The sequence below is a fragment of the Rhinolophus sinicus genome, chromosome 7, assembly GCF_057876585.1.
Source record: "Rhinolophus sinicus isolate RSI-liver-muscle chromosome 7, RSI-T2T, whole genome shotgun sequence".
Taxonomy (NCBI): domain Eukaryota; kingdom Metazoa; phylum Chordata; class Mammalia; order Chiroptera; family Rhinolophidae; genus Rhinolophus; species Rhinolophus sinicus.
The window spans coordinates 23,066,072-23,086,956 of record NC_142507.1 but is presented as its reverse complement, the minus strand read 5'-3'; the positions used below and the strand labels follow the sequence as shown (position 1 = coordinate 23,086,956).

General features: G+C 46.9%; 2 protein-coding genes and 1 pseudogene across 2 annotated transcripts; all 3 read left to right on the top strand.

Moving 5' to 3' along the window:
• Positions 1-6,323: 6,323 nt before the first annotated feature.
• Positions 6,324-8,744, top strand: LOC109434261 (transcription factor SOX-17). The gene is made up of 2 exons (XM_019711055.3): positions 6,324-6,830; positions 7,466-8,744. The coding sequence occupies exons 1-2, from the start codon at positions 6,524-6,526 to the stop codon at positions 8,371-8,373; spliced, it is 1,215 nt and encodes a 404-aa protein (XP_019566614.2). The 5' UTR covers positions 6,324-6,523; the 3' UTR covers positions 8,374-8,744.
• Positions 8,745-16,486: 7,742 nt separating this feature from the next.
• Positions 16,487-19,047, top strand: LOC148757643 (uncharacterized). Its single transcript, XM_088799741.1, has 2 exons — positions 16,487-17,199; positions 17,688-19,047. The coding sequence occupies exons 1-2, from the start codon at positions 16,707-16,709 to the stop codon at positions 17,867-17,869; spliced, it is 675 nt and encodes a 224-aa protein (XP_088655867.1). The 5' UTR covers positions 16,487-16,706; the 3' UTR covers positions 17,870-19,047.
• Positions 18,894-19,711, top strand: LOC141568489 (transcription factor SOX-17-like; annotated as a pseudogene).
• The last annotated feature ends 1,174 nt before the right edge of the window (positions 19,712-20,885 follow it).

Here is a 20,885-nt window from a genome sequence, read left to right as displayed (position 1 = left end):
CTATAGAGCTAGGATTCAATCCCAAGCAGTACAAGTCCCAAATTTGTGCTCATAATGAAAGAAAGTATCACGTTACACTGAGCCTCAGACTTATAGATGCTGGAGAATTATTTTTTTATTAAATGAACAGATTATTCTCTAGTCTCTTAGACTGATTTGGAAGCATTAAGCAAATTACCCAATTGCTCTGTGCCTTAATTTTTCCACTTTGTAAAATGGAATTGATAATATTTACAACCCATTTCTCTTCCAAACAATAGTAAGAATGGAGAGAATTTATTTTATCTAGCTGCTATGTGTATGTTTTTATGCCTTAAAGACTGAGTCAGCAGTTAAGTATAGAGGTGGCCAATAACAATAGACATTAAACACACAATTCAGTATAACTAACAGTCTCTTTCATTCTGAAAGAGTGTGTAGTACAGGGGCAGAGCTTTGGAGACCTCCCTTCCTTATATTTGAACTTTATCCCCATATAACTTTGAACTGTTTTCATTTTTTCAGCTGAATTAAAATTTGTTTGTATAATACTATAAACGATATGTCATCTAGTGCTTCGATTATGTGACCTAATTAAAAATGTCTAATTATAGCTCTCCTTAATGAAAATGCTTTCTTGTTACAGCCCTGCATCACTGATATTAAATATGTTATCATGACCTGGTTAGGGACAACCCTGGAAATTTCTGTGCTAAGAGTCCTTACTCCATCTCTACCTATCAGTGTCTTTGTTGAGTCCCTACAAATCCCAGCAGGTCATTCTTTAGTTATTGATACAGCATGAAAAGAAATTCAAATCAAGACCCACCACCTTTACAAGCAAGGGCAAACCAGTGGTCATCTGTGTAATGTGACCTTGAGTATGGCACCAATCCTTTTTCCATCTCAATCTCCTCTTCTGAAAAATGGGGAAAATAACAAAGCCTGCCTACCTCCAGAGCTATTTGGAGGATCAGATGAGTTAATGTATGTGAAACTGCTTTGTAAACTGTGCTCTATGATTATTAAGAAATTAATACTAAAGGTTCTGGTTTTTAAAAATCCCCCAAAGATAGAAATTTGCTTATGCATTATATCCACAGGCAAAATTTTCCATGTACATTGTTGGCCTGGACGTCCATATCGAATGGGTTCAGAAAAGCCATAAGACTTGAGTTAATCCTCAGAAGATGTGGGATTTAGGGTGCTTAATGACTAGAAACTGAAGGAGAAGGTGAGGGAGAAAATGGAGGCCTGAAGTCAGGATCACATGGCCTACACAGGTGCATCTCAGATGAGAACAGTCTTTGCCGAGGTTTACAGACATAATTCTTCGTGCCTTGCCTTGAAGGGAGATGACCCTATGACTCAATCAAGCACAACTGTAATAGTATCCATAAGCATATATTAAATACCAATGGACTATGTGTGCTCTAGGGATATAAAGATGAAATGAACCAAAGAGACTGTGTTGCTGTTAATGAGTATTGACAAAGTTGTTGACGAGGTACAAGAAATGAACAAAGAAGAAAAATTCAGGTAACAGAGGTCAATTGGAGGCTTACTGCAAAGGAATCCAGCAAGGATTGCTAATATTTTCTCTCCTGTTAGAAATTTTGGAAGCCAACTCAGCTACTATTTGAAAATCTGATATGCTTGTGGCTAAAACAACACTGAAGAGCAGATCATGAGAGCTGTCTAGAGTGAACTGTCCTATGACCTATTAACTTTGGTCATTCCCATGATCACAGAATGCACACCTTGCCCTAGCCAACCATCTGGCAAAATCCAGCTCTGCTGACTTGGGAAACTTGGCAAAACAGTTTTCGGTGTGGAAAGGCAACCTCTTAACTCTACTAGAAAAAAATATCTCAGAGAGCTTGGTCTACTAATGTCAGCATCACCTTTACATGACAGGAAAAAAATATTTGGGTACAACAGGCCCAGAACACCCAGATGAGAGTGAATAAATCAGGGAGTAAGACTAATTGGTACTGCACTGTACATTCTTCCGAGGCAGGGGCCGTGTCTGCTTGTCTTTTGGTGGGAGTGAAAGTGGACAGGCTGCTGATTAAGGCTGTCTGGTCAGTTGAGGACACAACTCTACAAGGAAAGCCTGGGACTCTTCTAGGGTGTGAGGAAAGCGGGAGCAGGTCAGCAGAAGCGGGGGCATAAGCCATCGCTCTATTGAAATTTCCTTTAAAGTGGCGAAGCAGATATGAAGGGGTCAGGCAGGGCTGGGTGTGTGTGTAGTTTGTCCTGGGGAAGGAGCTGGCTGCCTCACCTTAGTGCCGCCGACACCCGGGAGTCTGAGGTTCCCTAAGCCAGAAAATAAAGGGAAAGAGCCCACACTTCAAACCCGGACCACAACTGGGGATGGGAGGCGGATACCTTAGAAACACCCCGCGGACGAGTTTCTGTGCAGGGAAGTGGCCCGGAAACAGCGCATTTCCTGTCCAAACCCCAGGCGGGGCCAAGCGGGAACAGGGTTACGGTCTAGGAGTCGCCTGCTGCCCGGGCGGGGTTCTGGGGTGGCCTGGAGTGGTCTGTGGACTGGACAGGGGTGCGGGCGGAGGGTGAGGGAGAGGGTGTGAAAGCCGAACGCAAGCCTCCCACGGTCTTTCGGAACAAGCGTTCCAAAGCCCCTTTTGCTTTGGCCCTTTTTCGGCTCCGGTAAGAGAGGCCCGAGAAACCGAGGGGCAGGGTCGGGCGCAAGGTGTGGGATCCGAGGAGGTCGGACAGTCCGGGAGCCTCCGGGACCGGGGTGGGGGCGGAGGGGCTGCGCGGCGCCGGCTTCGGCGGCGGAGCGGGTGGCTGCTATCTTCCGGTCCACTCCTTCTTCCCCACCTCTCCCATGCCGCCTGCGACCTTCGACCTAGCATCCCGGGCCCACGGGAAACTGGCCCAGGGCCAGGGAGGAGACAAAAAGGTATCCAGAGGCACGGCGCCGCCGCCACGTCGGCGCCGGGGCGCACGATGCGAATCTGCGGCGTCTGGCCGCGTGGCTCTCCGTTGGAGGTGCGGAGGTACCGCAACGCTCCGCCGCTGCACGCCGCCTGCCGCTTGGCTGCCAGAGACCGCGGAGAGCGCACGATTTGTAAATGCAAAGGCATTATTGTTGTTCTGTGTCCCTGGGACACCATTGTCTATTCCTCGGCGGGACGCCCCGGTGTTTCCCCAGGGTTTGAAGTGCGCACTCCCCTCCCCGCACCCATAGACTTACTCTACAGAGTCAGCCCGGATCTATTTGGGTGTCCATGGCCTTCCCTATCGACTTGAGTGTCCTTCGTCCGGCTCTCGCTTCCCGAGCATCGGAAACACAAAAGCTTACAGGAAATAACCCAGCCTTTGCCTGCTCACTCGGGGACCCGGGAAAAGCTCGGCTTTGACTCCAGGTCTAAGCCACAGCTCGCCACCTACCCGGGTTAATTTGTGCGCCCTCTGGCCAAAGGCCCCAATTGGTAACGGGCACAGCTTCTTGCTGCACTAGTCGCTTCCTCACTCCGTCTTTCCAGCCTCGGGTCTGGCCTGGTGACCGCGAGTACGATTGGTAGCCAGGAGCCCACAGATCCTGGACTCTGCAACGCGAATGTACGCAGCTGGCAATGCAAGCGGGTGTACAAGGCTCTTACTCGCGAATCTTGCTTGTATCACCCTCCTCCCGCTGCCGGGTAAATCTGTGGTGTTGAGAAAAGCACGGCTTGCCAGGAAGCCACTCCGGATGTTTGCTGCTTTTCATGTGGCATTTGTGGCTGCCTCTGATAACGTCCTGAGCTCGACTTCCAACACCTCGTTTAGTAAAGAGACCGAAATAGAAGAGTCCACACACCCGGACTGGTCTGCGGCGCCGCCGCCCCCAACACCCTCCCTCCCAAATATGATAAATGAATGATCATTAAAAGAAATTAGATCTAGGTAACGGTATGTAAAATGGATCAGTCTTGGGAAGCCACCGTTATTCCTTCTTGGTAACTACAAGTGAATTGCTGCTTTATATAATAACGCCCTGGGAAAGTGTTATAAGAAGGCGGGGGTTGGGGGAGGCCGCTAAAATCTGAAGCTCCAACTGCATCTTATGGATGCTGTGCTCTCACCTGATTTCTCAGTAATCTTACCCAACAAAAATCAGTAGTTAGTCTCCCAAACAAGTGCAAATAATAATAGGAAACCCCCAGGTTTTCTTTGCCATCAGTTTCTCGACTCTCTTGGCACCTCTCGGTGTTATGGGGTGGGAGAGAGAACACGAGTATGAAGAAAGCATACAAGGGCAAATTCGTGCGTACACATTTTTTGGATTCACACCTGGATTGTGTTTTCTATATTATTTTTTACGGAATTAGTCAAATAATTAGACAGACACAATGGATTCTGGAACAGGCATTGTTTTTGTTTGGTGTTCAATCTCTATTGTAAGAAAATGCCTATAAGGGGGCAAAAAAAAAAAAGAAAATGCCTATTGGTTCATAAAAAGTTTTGTGCTAATGGGAAATTTTGCATTGAGATCTTTGAAAAGACATTACTATTCAAAAAAATTAAAGAAGATCGCCAAGAAAACATCAAGGAGCAAGGCATTAGGGAATTAATTTGTTCTCTCTACTATAGTTTCCTTACTTATATAACCATTTGCAATGCAATTATGCTTAATTTTCAAGCCCACATTTTTTTCCAGAAAAAATGAAGCTTTAAAAGAAAAGTACACAATCAGTTAATTTGTCTAAGAGCAATTGCTCCAAAACCATCAATTAACACCTCTCTATGATTTCCTTAAGCAGATTAAATTTTGTTTCTTGTTTGAACATCAGAGATCCAGGAACTAGAACCACTTTCTCAATTTGTCCTCCGTAAGAAGACTGGCTGCTCAAGGTGAGGGGGCAGCCAGTACTTCACAGATCCTCCCAGAGTTAAAGCTGGCTTAAAACAAGCCTGTAGGAATTCTCTGGAGAACTGGCAATGTCAGAGAAACTGAAGCCCAGGAGTTTCCAAAGCTGTGTTTCTTTGTTTTTATGGATGCCACTAATAAGCAGGCTTGGTAGATGACTTAGTCACTGTAATATCACACAGAAAGCTGCAGCACTTACCTTCCAGATTCCGTTTTTTATCACTTCTAGTTTGTTTTTTATCACCCCTTCACAGTACACAAAGAAAATCTGTTCTGTAGATTGATGTATCAATTTCTTCGGGAGGTTATTTAACTATGCAAAAATGGCCATGTTCGTTGCCATAGAAAACAACACAAATTAACAACAGCTTAGTGATTAAGAGCTCCAAGTGTGAAGGCAGACTACTAAACTCCACTCCCCATCACTGATCTCTGGCAAGTTCCTTAACCTCTGTGCCTGTTGCCTCTCCTGTACCATGTAAAGTGGTAAAGTGTCTACTTAATAGGGTTATAAGGCTAGTTTGCTGGTTGGACAGCTCTAAGAACAGTGCGTCGCATGCTGTGCCATATGAGTGCAATGTAAGGACTTGATCAAAAACCCCACTGAAAAGTTTTCTCAGATTTAAACACAAGTTTAATAGTCATTCAGATTTTCATTTCAACTTAAAGAAATGTATAGGAATCTCTACTGCCAGGATAACCACCTTAAACTAAGAGTTAGTTATTTTGCTGTTTTTCCCGGAATAGACAGGCATTTGGGTAAATGTTGTTGCAGTTTTTACCACAAATCAAAACTAAGTCTTGCCTATTTTACAAAACACATATGAGAAAATTTTATGTTCTCTATACCTTTCATGTATAAATTTTCAAGGGTTGGTTCATCGTTATGAATGAAGACTTTAAATTCTTCAGGATGACGGGATATTGGCTATAGAACGTCTTTCCGTATTTAACTTTGTTTTGGAAATTAGAATTTACCTTGGATATAGCATTGTGAATATAATACAAACAAGTTGAGTCCTTGGGGAGAGAATGCGTTTTTTATTTATTATCAACAATGTCTACTGCATTCGACAAAACACATTTTCAGAAGACCCGTGGGGTTCCATGGTAGAAGCTAGGTAACCCACTACCGAAACATTCTTAGCTCCTGTAATAAAGAGTGGATGCTTTGTGTGTTGATCCAAACTACCGTGCCCAATTACTTGTATCCAGCACCCCAGAAGGTTTTTCAGGAGTCCCGCTTGGGGTCGAAGAGGACTTGGAGCTAGAGCCCGGATCCAGCCAGTGGGTGATAGGTGTAGCCCTGGGTGCGGGGCCAAAGGAGGGGAAAAGGGCGGGCGTGGGATTGAACCGGGACTGGGGACTCTGGACGCGGGCTGGGCGTGGGCCTAACCACTATGGCCAGGCCCGCCCCCGCTGCTCTATTGGTCACATCGGTGCAGAAAAGGCCCCGCGACCGGGGGCACCCGCAGTGTCACTGGGCCGGCGGGGGCGCTGGTTGCCCGATCCGCTGGGACCGGTCAGGAACGCCGGGTTCGGGCCAGAGAGACTCAAGCAGCCCGCTTGGCATTACCCTGTCTCGCTCCCCAACCCCTCCCCCGCATCGGGGGAGGCCGCGTGTCCGGCCGAGGATTGTGGGGCGCGGGGCAGGGCTGGAGCGCCATGAGCAGCCCGGATGCGGGGTACGCCAGTGACGACCAGAGCCAGACCCGGAGCACGCTGCCCGCGGTGATGGCCGGGCTGGGCCCCTGCCCCTGGGCCGAGTCGTTGAGCCCCCTCGGGGACATGAAGGTGAAGAGCGAGACGGCGGCAAGCAGCGGGGCGCCGGCCGGGACCGCAGGCCGGGCCAAGGGCGAGTCTCGCATTCGGCGGCCAATGAACGCGTTCATGGTGTGGGCTAAGGACGAGCGCAAGCGCCTGGCGCAGCAGAACCCGGACCTGCACAACGCCGAGTTGAGCAAAATGCTAGGTGAGTCCAAGCTCCGGATCTAGGGTAGTGCGAATCGCGGAGCCACTTGCCTGAGCCCAAAAAGGTACCGCCCTTGCGCCTGAGGCCAGGTGTGTGCTGCCGCTACGTCCCTCCTTGGGGTCCTCCTCTCTTCTCCCGCTTCCCGGTCTCTCGACTCTCCAAACAGGCTTTCAGCCTTAGTCATCTGTGACCCGATCACACCCGGGTGACTGGGAGTGTGGGTACTACGGCTGGAGGCTGGGGGGCGGTGGCTTCCCTCGCGTCTCAGCGGCAGCGAGGGCACTCCTGGCGCCGAGCTGGGTTGGTCGTGCCCGTTCCCCTACTCCTTCCCCAGGTAGGGGACGTTTTCCGTTGTTCAAACGACCGGGTGTGGGCCAACCGGGAAGCCGCTTCCAGGAGGCTAAAAGCAGGGAGTGATGTCCTCAGGGGACCCTAGATCTCTTATCTTCCCCAAGTGCTCGGGCTCCCCTCGGCTTCAAGAGTTCCATACTTTCTTTCACTTTTTAACTTGACCCCTTCCCTCCTCTAGTTGCACAATTCAAGGTCGGAGGGAGAGGTGGGGCCAGGTGGGGCCTGGAAGCCGGAGCTCAGATAGTAAGCCCCGCGCCCCCTTCCACCTTTCCACGCCCATGCAGGCAAGTCTTGGAAAGCGCTGACTCTGGCGGAGAAGCGGCCCTTTGTGGAGGAGGCCGAGAGGCTGCGCGTGCAGCACATGCAGGACCACCCCAACTACAAGTACCGGCCGCGGCGGCGCAAGCAGGTGAAACGGCTGAAGCGGGTGGAGAGCGGCTTCCTGCACGGCCTCGCAGAACCCCAGGCGTCTGCGCTGGGCCCAGAGGGCGGCCGCGTGGCCTTGGACGGCCTGGGCCTGCCATTTCCCGACCAAGGTTTCCCCGCGGGGCCGCCACTGCTGCCCCCGCACATGGGTGGCCACTACCGCGACTGCCAGGGCCTCGGCGCGCCTCCGCTCGACGGCTACCCGCTGCCCACGCCGGACACGTCCCCCCTGGACGGCGTGGAGCCCGATCCGGCCTACTTCGCGGCGCCGCTGCCCGGGGACTGTCCGGCGGTCGGCCCCTACAGCTACGCTCAGGCCTCGGACTACGTGGGGCCCCCGGACGCCGGTTCCATGCACTCCCGGCTCGGCCCGGAGCCCGCAGGCCCCGCAATGTCGGGCCTCCTGGCGCCCCCCAGCGCCCTGAACATGTACTACGGCGCGATGGGCTCGCCAGCGGCCGGCGGCGGGCGCGGCTTCCAGTTGCAGGCGCAGCAGCACCCGTCCGGCCCCGGGCAGCCGTCGCCCCCTCCGGAGGCGCTGCCCTGCCGGGATGGCACGGACCCGAGCCAGCCCGCCGAGCTCCTCGGGGAAATGGACCGCACGGAATTTGAACAGTATCTGCACTTTGTGTGCAAGCCCGAGATGGGTCTCCCTTTCCAGGGACATGACTCGAGTGTAAATCTCCCTGATAGCCACGGGGCCATTTCCTCCGTGGTGTCCGATGCCAGCTCTGCGGTATATTACTGCAACTATCCTGACGTTTGACAGGTCCCCGATCCAACCCAGCCTGCAGGCCAGAAGCACAAACAGTGTTACACACTTCCTGGAAGAGCTAAGGAAATCCCTAGCCTCACGTTGTTTTGTTTTGTTTTTAAGTTGCCTTGGCATATAATTTATGGTAATTTATTTTGTCTGCCACTTGAACAGTTGGGGGGAGGAAAATCTGAAGTTGTGTTTTAAAATTTGTTTAGATACTTGTTTCCCACAGTGTCGTTGTTAAAACCCCATTTCCAACCCCAAGTTTACCAGTTTTGAACGTCCAGAACAACTCTTCATTTCTTGAAAATTTATTGATCAAAGAAATTTTGTCTCTGGTATGTTTTTCAATGTTTAAAAAAATAAAATCTGGAATCCTATCTTTTTACTCTGGTAGTGCCTCTGTCACAAATGCCAATTTTGTTTGAGACCAACGTTAAGTATTAATAGGATTAGACATATTTTAAGGGTCACATTTAACATATAGTTACTGTAAATTTCTCATTCTCTTGTAATAGTAGCCATAACTGACTTCAAGGAGAACCCCTGAAAAGAAACATTAGGGTATCCAAATCTGATGTAATTGTTTTTGCTAAGGGGAAAAAAAAACCTCACCGAATGAGCCTATGTTCAAGTAATCTTAGTCTCTAAAAGGCAATGGTTAATTTTTCAGTTTTAATATATCACTTTCATCAGAGGAGAACATTCAAGTGCTTTTGGTTTTCTAGTCGAATCTTGAGATCTCCTTAAAGAGGCTTTTTGTTTTTGTTTTTTTTCTTGTCATTTGTATTTCAGAGTGTTTGTATTCGGTCTTAACCATTGAAATTGCCTTTAATAATCCTCACATGTCACTACCTTGGGAAGTAGTGTTATTGGATTAAAACTAGGAGTCACAGGAACAAATGTGGATTGTGACCTTAACTTTTAATGAACCTTAGCGTCTATAAGTTCATTTGGATATTTTGGTATTATAGGTTAACTGCATATGTGGCCAATTGCATTTCTTTTTCTTTTTTTTAAGATTTTATTTGGGAAGGGGAACAGGACTTTATTGGGGAACAGTGTGTACTTTGGGACTTTTCCAAGTCAAGTTGTCCTTTAAATCTTAGTTGTGGAGGGCACAGCTCAGCTCCAGGTCCAGTTGTGTTGTTAGTTACAGGGGGCGCAGCCCACCATCCCTTGACAGAGTGGAACCGGAAACCTTGAGGTTGAGAGAATGTGCTCCAACCAACCGAGCCATTCCGCCATCCGGGAGCTGAGTGGCAGCTCATTGACTTCATTCTAGTTGTGGAGGGCGCAGCTGGCTGACCCCAATTGCATTTCTTGACACCTGCAGTTCTTAAACATGGGAGGGATCCAGAGATGACTTATACGTATGCAGTGTGCTTCGCAAATTCAACCAAAGCTACAACCCTATGGCATCACTGTCCTGCATTACAGGGAAGAAACTGGGTCACAAGATTGTGACGTGGGTCAGCCCCTGCCATGTGTTGCAGCACTAATTGCTGTGGCCCTTTCCATCACATTTTGCAGACTGAGACATAAATGGGGACATGGCTTGTAATGGGCATTTCCTGTGCCAGGTGTTTTGTCAATGCCATTTTTTACTGAGTTTGAGCCTGATTAAACCTGTGAGCCTAGGTGCTATTCTCCCCATTGTGCATGAGGGAAAAGGAGATAGTGAGCACTCACCTTCCACATACATATAGTGAAAGCTTAGTGTTACAAGTTCTTACAACATTTGTTCACTGCTCTTTGTGCTAGGGCGTGTCCACGTGCACTGGTAGAACTTGCATTCTGGTGGCGAGAAACTATATAACTCTCCATAGTGATAAATTTCTGTAAATAAAAGGAAGGAGTAAGAGGATAACTTAAAGCTTTTATCTTGAAAAGGGAAACTCAGCTGAAACGGTTGCCTGGATTCTCTTGAGAAATGGCAGGGTGTATGGTTAATCAAAAGTCCTGTTGAGTTACATTCTTAAGCACTCACCAGATACAGGTGGGGCAATAATAAGAGCAAAATTTTAGGCATTCCTAATGCCTTCCATCCCAATGGAAGGTAATTAGTCTTCACAATAATTCTTGGAGGCAGAAGCATCCATCCCATTCCTTCTGTTTTACTCAGATTCAAATAAGTGACCTCAGGTTCTAGATAGTGTGATTCCTTTTTACTTTGGAAACAAACTCGTAAAAAATACATTGTTTTCCTCCCCATCTCTGCTTCTGAGATACTTTAGAAGTATGCCAGGTGGTAAAAATCCAGGGCAGCTCTCATTGAGGTTCTAAGCACTCCGATGTCTTATTTGAATTCAACTTACCTTAGTTAATAGTCTGAGGGAAGCTAGGAACATGGACAGGAGCATGGACCCAGGAACATGGACAAAAGCACATACACAATATTTTAGGTATAATTTTAGGCAACTCATGACCCCTTATAACCCATCCAAGGGTTGTAGGAACCCAAAGCCGTCAAATTTAGAAGCCCTAATGGTGAAGGTTTATTGGGAACCATGCCACTCAAGCATCAAAGCAAAAAGGTGGTTTCCCTATATGTAAATCACAAAGGGACAGCTAAAGAACTCTCTCATGTTATTAAATTCTCCCTTCTTGAGACTTGTATTTCAAGGAACATGGGGAGTATGTTATCTCCAAGTGTAAAGAAAACCCATAGTGCCCTGCCAAGATGAATATATGATCTTTTCCTTTGTGAAATTGTGGTGGTAGCTAGTCTCCAAGGTTGGCCCCCCATGAACCATATCTTGGGTATTTACATCCTTGTATAAACTCCTTCCACACTGAATCTGGGTTGGACTTGCTACTCTAACCCAAAAGAATGCAATAGAAGTGCCAGCTCCAGGCCCAACTCTTAGGAAGGCTTGGCAGAGTATATTTCTTGTACTCCTGGGAGCCCTGAGCTACTATGTAAAAAGTCCAGTTACCAAGGTGGTAAGACCATGTGGAGAGACCACGTGGAGAGGAGAGGCCCTGCAACTCCCTTAGGAGAGAGGACTGAGCCTTCCTGATAACACACTCCCTCCTGACTGCCTGCCACCATCTTATTGGAACTCAAGAGAGCCCAGAAGAATAAAAGCCCAGATGAACTCAGGCAATCTACAGGGAAGAGATTTAAAAAAAAAAAAAAAAGTTAGTAGTTATAAGCCACTAAATTTGGGGATGTTTTATTATATAGCAACAGATTATTGAAATAGTTGTTATCCTTAAATAACCCTTTTTTAAGTATAGGAAGGTGGGCACTGGTGGAAAAATCAGGAAAATGGGTTTGTGGCCCTGTCAGAGACACCAATATAGCTTGCTTTTTTTTTTTTTTTTTTTTAAAGATTTTATTGGGGGAGGGGGACAGGACTTTATTGGGGAACAGTGTGTACTTTCAGGACTGTTTTTCCAAGTCAAGTTGTTGTCCTTTCAATCTTAGTTGTGGAGGGTGCCGTTCAGCTTCAAGTTGTTATCCTTTCAGTGTTAGTTGTAGTTGTGGAGGGCCCAGCTCAGCTCCAGGTCCAGTTGCTGTTGCTAGTTGCAGGGGCCGCAGCCCACCATCCCTTGCGGGAGTCGAACCGGCAACCTTGTGGCTGAGAGGATGCGCTTCCACCAATTGAGCCATCCCGGAGCTCAGCGGCAGCTCAGCTCAAGGTGCCGTGTTCAATCTTAGTTGCAGGGGGCACGCTGCCCACTGTCCCCTGCGGGACTGGAGGAATTCAACTGGCAACCTTGTGGTTGAGAGCCCAATGGCCCATGTGGGAATCGAACCGGCAGTCTTTGGAGTTAGGAGCATGGAGCTCAAACTGCCTGAGCCACGGGCCGGCCTGACACCAATATAGTTTTAAAGTGAAGGACAGAATATAAAACTTGTATTCAGGTTAGCTGACTCTGCAATATCATGAAATGCATAGATCCCTCTTTCCTCAGGCAGACTCAGATGAAGTAACCATAGGAACCAGCTAGTAATTTTTTTTTAAGTATTAAATTTGTCTCATTTTTTACATTTTTATTTTGAAAACAGATACATACAGGTTACATTTCTTTACCCACCCTCACCATCTCATTGTGATGTATACTTTAGTAGTATGTCAGGAGGTAGGAATCCGGCTCTTTCATGGCCTGAGATACCTTGACTGGATGGCAGCACAGAGTCTGCACACCTTTGAAGGACCCAGAACAGTAAGCAAGAGGGTATTTTCCTTCCCACTGAGACACTGACTACTTCTCTGTTAAAGCTACCAGGGTGGGTCTGAAAAATTACAAATAAACTTGTAAGTTACTTATATAAGCAGCTAAGAGATGATATCACAATGAAACTACATGTTTGACTTATTATTCTTATCTCAGAATATTATTGTCCCTTTAATTTGAATCACACTGTACATCAGCTTCTTCTTTACATTTGTACTAATATCAAGAAAAGAACATACAAGCAAAAGGAATTTAGAGAAAATGGAATGGGGTACTATGAACCAAAATAGATCATCTCTGTCTCTGCCTAATGCTTCTAAATGTCCCATTTAATTATTTTTGTTTGTTTTTGATATTCAGAACTGTGCCAGTCACATAATAGATGTTCAATATTCCCTTCTTCTCTCCATTCACCTTTGATTTGTTTTGACAATTCTGGACAGGGAGAGAGATTTTACACCCATTATTTCAGCATAGATTTATTCTTTTTGCTTACGAAGTGTTTTCTTCTGAGTCCAGAATATTCACCTGAAGAAAAGGGGTATTTATGTCCTGACCCACCCCAATCTGGAGTAAGATTTGAAAAGTTAGGTTCCTTTTCCTCCACTCAATAAGACTGTGGCTGAGAGAGCATTTCTTGAGGTAGCACCTATCCCCGTCCCTACCTTCCTTCTAGTGAGAAAGTTGCTGTGTGTTTTCTTCTGAATTATTAGGAAGCTTTGAGTGAATTAACAATTCAATTTGTACCATCCCCCTTACACAAACACTGAACCCTTACCACCAGCAATTCTCCCAGCTTTATTCAAAATACTAGATGTTAAAAATCTTAATGCAGCATAAAATAGAATTTAAATAGTAAAACAGTATTTTAGTGCAATATAAAATATCTTAGCAGTATTATAGAGCAAGTGCTGAATAAGTTGTTGCCATGGTACTAGTGATGTTCTAGAATGTCAACTTTCTCTGCAGCTCAGATCCAAACAAAAATGTAGCTGAATAAAAGAAATAAACTTTTAAATCTCATTCTTGCTGAAGACATTTTAGCTTTCAGGGTCTTGTTTCCACTTTAGCCAAAGTCTTAAACACTTTGACAAAGTCAAATTCATAATATGTATTCCCCAAACTGATGTTGCTCGAAAAGATAATTTGTGAAGTCACACTCTGTGTGGTGGGTGAACATAAATACCATATATGGCAGTGGATATGCTGTGGATGAGTTTTTTCCAAGATCATGGCCAATGCTAACTGATGGAAAATCAGTGCCCTCCCATATACTTGATCTCTTGTTAGGCAGGGGAAAGAATTGTGGCCAGCTTGCAGTAGGCCGAGCAATTTTCTGGTCTACCTGATTCCTCTGGCTACAATGGGAGCTACATGTGCAAGGGCTGTCTGTTTTCACTTTGTATCACCTGACCTGGCACCTGGTAAACGCTCAGAAAATTGACTAACTTGCTTGGTTGCTGGTACCTCAGTTTTCTATTGGTGATTCCTGAAGAAATCCAAAGAACGGGGTGGTGGGAGTGTGTGTGCTGGGGGGTGGGGTAGTTACCGCTTTGCCTCTCCTCTATTTGAGACAGTCGCCAGTGGCTATAACTCCTTTCCCTTGAATAATGTGTCAGAACATCAAGCTCAGCAAAACAATTAGCTATTGGAGCAAGGAGTAGAGAATGGCTGAATACTGCCGCGAGTGGCAGTTTTCCAAAAGAAGGAAAATCTCTGCATTTTGAGTCAGTTCATCCGGCTCAGCAAGTTAACTTCGTGAGTTTTGAGAAGTCACTCACCTTTCCCTGAACAGTCTGCTCATTTGTGAAAAGTAGGGCTAATGATAAAAAGCCCTGTCTCCCTCAAAGGATGGTTGTAGTGATCAAATGAGATTGTGTTGTGCTTAAAGGATTGCTTCAGTGCCACAGAAAATGCTCTCTCCTCCCTCTCCTCTTCTCTACTCTTTGATTTTATGTATCTCTATCTATCCCAGCATTCCTGGGGGATTTAATTTCATTATTCCATTAGGAAAGAGAAGACAACAGTAACTCACCTCTCCTGGTACTTTGATTAGTGGATTGAGAATTTTATAGCCTTGTAAGATTGTCCATCTTAGCTGGAAACACAGGCCATCTGTGTTTTACTCTAAGCTTTGGATAGCTCAGCCTCTTTGATTATAAAATGAGACTAGAAGTAATTGTAACTTGAAGAAGAACTTTGTATAAAATGCCTCAATTCATATGAACTCCCATATTACATGAAAATCTCAAGGTCTTTATACAGAGACAATTAATTGGGGCACACTGAATGCCATATCAAGTCTGCTAACAATCTTTCAGTCCAGGCCTTCTTCCCACAAATCATAGTTTCTCAAGTCTTGAATTATATGTACGTGTCATTAACTATTTTTTTTTAAGGAGTGAACAGAGTTGGAATTCTTGAGAGCAAATAAACACAATTGAATGGGGGTGGGGGGGAGAGCAAATTAAGAAATAATTTCTAGCTTCTAGAAGTTCCAAGTAATGCTGAAACTTGATACTCAGGTTTTTGAATCTCTCAGTCCTCAGAAGTCATTTTCCCAGGGCAATGGTGGATGAGATGAAGAAACGAAAATTCTGAGACATATATGAAACGAAGGAACAATTTTCAGTTGTTTCCTATACATTGGATTTTTTTGCTTATTTTAATAAATCTGTTTAGATGTTTGAAAACAATAGTAGGAATTGCAGGTGCACACACACACCAAAAATATTAAACTGAAAAGAGCTTAGTGAGATTACTAGAGGAAGAAATAAGAAAATAAAAATTGAAGTTTGTAGTGTCAGTAAAAAGGTTGTGGGTATAGAAAGTGTATACTTTTTATTTATTCATTTAAACATCTTTAAAAATTTAAATGATGCACATACTTACAAAAAAGGGAACATTGCATATGGGCTTGTAACATAAACTATGAGTTGTGGGAAGATTCAATCTTTCTCCAGCCCAGTGTCAGTCAATCCTTTTTTTTAAAAGTTCTATAGGGTGTTACCTACATTAACAACTCTCTTCCTCTGGTAGTTAGGAGGTTAATTAATTAATATGCCTGAGCAGCTAATTGTATGTTTATCAGTTTTAGACATTGACTTCCTGCCGTAATCGCTAAGCATTTCCTGTGCTCCTTTATCTACGGAAGGTAGTTACATCCTCATTTCCATTTTTTTCTATTGATTATCATTGCTTTTTAAAGTACTAGGATTACACACCCTTTTTCTTTATCTCCCTTCTGAGAAGGTGAAGATAGCGGCACTCCTCTCTTCTGCGAAGGTGGGTATTTTTTGATAAAATATTTTTGGGGGCGGGGTGGGAGGACAAGAGATGAAATACTGACGCAGGCATTACATATGGAAGGATATCCATTTTCACAGCATTTCAATCAATCTCAGACCAACCGAACTGCTTACCATCGTGGCTGGGATTTAAGTTCACACACTTCTTATACACGCTAGGAAAAAGAAGTGGTGTCCAAGCTTTACACAAAGGAAAGATAAAACCACGTAAAGGGCAAATCCTAAGCTCAGTGGTCGGTTTCCTCCACTCATCCCCCACCCAGCCACCCTCAGTCCTGGGCCCTTCTAGGTTCCATGGAGGCTGTGGCGATTCCCTCCGGTGCGGGCGTCTGGAGAACAGGCTCTGGAAGCCGAGGGCGCCGCTCTCCGTTCTCCAGGAATCGGCACTTAATTAAGAGGGACGTTTTAACAATACTCTGCAATGACTTTCATTTAGAAGGTTAGAAGTTTTAGGTTTGGTGTTAAAAAAAAAAAAAAAAAAAAAAAAAATCTGGGAGTGGGTCAAGGAGAGCACTGCCGGCAGCGCGGCCCGCACCCGTCCGGCCACTCGGGTAACCGTGATGAAAAGACTGCGACGTCGTGCACTTGCTTGGGGCCCTTAGCTTTGTCCCCTGGTGCCTGCCTAGGGCTGGTATACACCGCTTAGAACGAATCGGACTCGAAGGTTAGAACGGGGCTTCCCTTTTACACTCGGTCAGGAGTCTGCCTGCCGCGCGGAGACTTAAGAAGGTCCAAACGTGACATCCGGGAGTGGCTTTCCTCGGCGGAAGAGAGGGAATCTGGGTCTTGGCGGGTTATTGTCTGTTGAGGGGGCAATGAAACCCAATAACTATGGCGTGAGTTTTAATGAACGAGTGGCTGCGCGTGGTGATGCTCGGCGCCTGTTCCCGGCCGCGCAGGTGGAGTCCTTTATGGGTCCCAAGAGATCAGAAAAGGCCCCGCGACCCACAATGTCACTGGGCCGGCATTGGCTGCGCTGTGGGCAGAGGCTGGCCAGGAATGCCGGTAGTGGGTTCGGGCTGGAGAGGCTTCTCCTTTTCTCACTCCCCACCCCTCTCCCCGCGTCGGGGAGGCGGCGAGTCCCGCAGAGGGTTGTGGGGCGCAGGGCAGGGCTGGAGCTCCCTGAGCAGCCTGGATGCGGGGTACGCCAGTGAGGACCAGAGCCAGCCCTGGAGCGCGCTGCCCGCGGTGATGGCCAGGTTAGGGCCCCTGCCCTGGGCCGAGTCGCTGAGCCCCCTCGGGGACAAGAAGGTGAAAGGCGAGGCGGCGGCGAGCAGCGGGGCGCCGGCAGGGGCCGCGGGCCTGACCAAGGGCGAGCCTAGCAACCGGCGTCTTCAAGGTGTGGCTAAGGCGGAAAGCCAGGTGCTGGGGACACCGGACCGTGGGACGTGGAGCTAAGCCCCATGCCGGGGGAGGCGGAGCGTGGGAGACCGAGGCGCTTAGAACCCAAGGGGATGTGGGAGGAGGGGGCTTCTGTAACAGAGACGCCGGACTCCGGGAAAAGCCGCTTTGGCGGGTCAGTGACTCTACCTCTGAGAACTCGCTCGAAGGGAGTTTTACCTCTGGGGAAACAATTGACTGGCAGGTCAGAATCATCTTGGAGGCGGGAGATGAAATTAAACAAAAAGGTTCAAGACCAAATTGTTAACCACCTCCAGGTATAAATGGTAAAGAACACGAGATTGTGCAGTCTTGGGAAAGATTTTAAAGGTGTCACCTAATCAGGCCATGCTCTCCGAAAAAGTAAACTCTGGAATGTTCTTATTCCAAGTTTTTTTGTTTGTTTTGCTTTGTTTTTCAAAGGCTGATTTCGTCTTCATTTCTCAGGTAGGAAATCGAGAGGCTTAATACAGATAAAACTACCCGTCATTAACGGAGCTGGAAAGGCACCCAATAGCAGAAACATGTGCAAAGCTTTGGAATTTCAAATGAGACAGGCTGCAGTTTTGAGCTTTTTGGTGCTGAAGTTTATGTTAGAAAAGCGGGGAGATGGTGGTCTCTGGTTGTGAAGAGTTCGAGCTCCTTATTCTTTCAGTCTTTCAAAGTTGAGAGAGAGTGGCCGTTTTTGTTTGTTTAAAGGAGGAATAAAATGGTCAGACTTTATTTTCGTTTTACCAATGTAAAATCATTTGTCTTTGTAAATAGCACTATTTTTTCTTCTTTTTTTAAGTTTCGCACTTTTCCATAAAAATTTAAGCAGCCCATCACGGGAAAACAAAGTTATCCCTGCTGTAGTCTGACCTTCAGAGCTAGTGAATGCATACAGATCCTGTTTTCCCTTCCACACATTTTCTCTATATCCACAGTAGGATTTTCTTTGTTTTTCCTCCCACCAATGGGATCACATTTTCCCTACTATTCGGCAGCTTGCCTTTTTTCAGTCAACAGTACATATTTGGCGTTTCTGTGTTCCTAGAAGAAACTCTATTTACCTTGTTGGACTGTCCTCTCCGCTCTCCTGTGAGGTCAGCCTCTCTTGTCCCATCTCCAGTCCAACGTAAGTTTTTATCTTGATTGAATCCTTTCATGTACAGTAAAGAGTCCTGAGACTCCTTCACACTCATGCAAAACTCAGTTTGTACACATGAACAGAGAGTACCGCACTTAAAATATAGGTGACTCTGTGGGGGAAGGACATTTTACCCGAGAAGAAAAAGGGCAGAGAGTGTGAACCCTAAGTGCAGTCTTTCGCAAGACCAATCCTTTCCATTTCCGACGCCAGGGGTGCATGCAGCCCAGCGATGGGTAGAAACCTCTGCTGGGGGTACTCTCTCCTGGAAATTGTCCCTAATATGCCCACCTTACTGGGACAGGTGTTGGCGGCCAGGGTGCCTCGTTGGCACTTCCAGGACCCTATATCACTAGAAGCTAATTCCGTCCAAGTAGTGAAATCTGCCCAATAATCATTGGCTGATGGAGTCCCTGGTGTACCTGCTCGGGCATAATGATTAATATTAACCTCCACTATCACACTGTCTTCTTTTGGACGGTTAAATATGTGGAGCACTGCTTTGCGGGCTTCCTGTGGGGCTTATGAGATGTCGATGCTCTGAGAATTGGAAAGCAACTCCATCCCCAGCTAGGCGGGCTCCGGCCAACAAACGGCCTTCCTGGAGGAGGTGGCGCTGCGCTGGTACCCTGCAGGAGTGGGGGACTGCTCCCCTCACCCCCGTCCACCCCACCCCCGTCCCCACTCGGTCCCAAGCCACAGGCGGCCGCTTAGCTACAGACGTCCTGGGCCTGCCCCTTCCGGGACCAGGGCTTCCCAGCCGGCCGGACACTGCTGCCCCTGCACGTGGGCGGCTATTGCTGCGACTGCCAGAGCCTGCGCGCGCCCCAGCTCGACTGCTACCCGCTGCCCACGCGGGACACGACCACCCTGAACGGCGTGGTGCCTGATCAGGCCTTCTTCACCCTGCCGCTGCCTGGGGACTCCGGCGGCCGGCCCCTGTACCCCTCCAACTACGTTGGGTCCCCAGGCACCCGGCTCGACCCGGCGCTCGCAGGCCCCTTAATGTGGGGCCTGCTGGCGCCCCCTAGAACTCTGCACTTCTGCAACCGCGCCGAGAGTTTGCCCACAACGCGCAGCGGTCGCGGCTTCCAGATACAGCCGCAGCAGCACCCTCCCGGCCCTGGGCAGCGGTCGCCCCTTCCCGGGACCCCGCGGACCCGAACCAGCTGTCACCTTTGGACAGCTCAGCTGGGTGCTTGTTTGAACCCCTCCACTCTGTTCTCTGAGTTCCGTAGCCAGTTTACCGTGTATTACTATGACTGTCACAATATATGAAACTCCTTCCTTTCTCAGCATGAACATTCCAGTAAGAACAACGGTTAACATTGTTAATATTTCAAAGAAGGCAATGCAAAAATGTGCTCTGCTTAAACATGTGTAAAGTCTATATTTTTTCATTTTAATATATGCACATTACTTTTACACTAAGGTTTGATTGTTTTTTATAAAGTGAAAATTAATGAACTCTGATAGAAAGCACATTTTTCTTCAAAAGTTATCTCATTCCACCTAATTTTAAATATTTAGTATTTATTGTGTATTTCTACATTTCAAATCACTGTTTCTAAAGTTCTTGGTTATTGACATCTTTGAAATTTAGAAATAAAGTTTGTTTTAAAAACTTTCTGTGCACATGATGACTTTACATTCTTCTGCGAAATTAAATGAGATGTTTCTTGTCAGGCTCCCACAGGAAACAGATGCTATACTTAAAATGGGTGAATGCAGAAAGGTCAAGAAACAAACAGACCCTGTATACAAGGGACTTTGTGGAGGGACTGGAGGCATCCTCATTTGGGCAGTAGCTCAGAGCATCCTCCATCAGCCATAATTGGGAGCAGGGAGAGGCAGTTACTGGAACCCAGCGTAATGGTAGGTTTAGGGGTCCTGCCAGCTGGGGCTGTGGCGTTGGGAAGAGGAATGAAGCTACTGCCAACTGTAGCCCAGGAGAATGGAGCCAGAAAATAGATCCTGGACAAAAAATCTTGTTGCTCTCCTGACTTTCTGATAGTGCCTCTCATTGGCCAAACCTAACCCCAAAACTAGAGGACAGGGGGCTTGTGGATGCTGCCACAGGGAGGAGGGTGGAGAGGGCATCTACTGGCTTTCCCATAAACAGCTCCAGAGACTGGAGTTCAGTACAGCACTTCAGACTTAATTGTATAAAGCTGACTGCCATATCATGTGTATGACATATAATAGATGGTAGGAAAGAATCTTAGCTGCTGCTTTTCTCAACCTCAGAAATTTTGCTTTGAATGAAGCCATTGTGGTGGAAAGTAGAGCAGGGACAGATAGAATCTGGATTCCAGGTGACAGTATCTGAACCTGTGAATCAAGGCTCCTGAGAGGTGAGCCATACTTCTGAACTCTTCAGTTATGTGAGTGAATGCAAGTCATTTACAGTTTACACCCCTCCAAATTGGTTTTCTTCTCACTCGAAATACAAGGATTCATAACAGATAAGCAGGGATAGAGCAGGCTATAGACATGATCGCTAATTCCTTTGGTTG

Bases quoted from the DNA above. Each gene is read 5' to 3' on its own strand.
- LOC109434261 (XM_019711055.3), top strand. From the start codon at position 6,524: ATGAGCAGCCCGGATGCGGGGTACGCCAGTGACGACCAGAGCCAGACC. The intron at 6,831-7,465 runs GTGAGTCCAAGC...ACGCCCATGCAG, and splicing joins CGAGTTGAGCAAAATGCTAG to GCAAGTCTTGGAAAGCGCTG.
- LOC148757643 (XM_088799741.1), top strand. From the start codon at position 16,707: ATGAACGAGTGGCTGCGCGTGGTGATGCTCGGCGCCTGTTCCCGGCCG. The intron at 17,200-17,687 runs GTGTGGCTAAGG...TTCATTTCTCAG, and splicing joins TAGCAACCGGCGTCTTCAAG to GTAGGAAATCGAGAGGCTTA.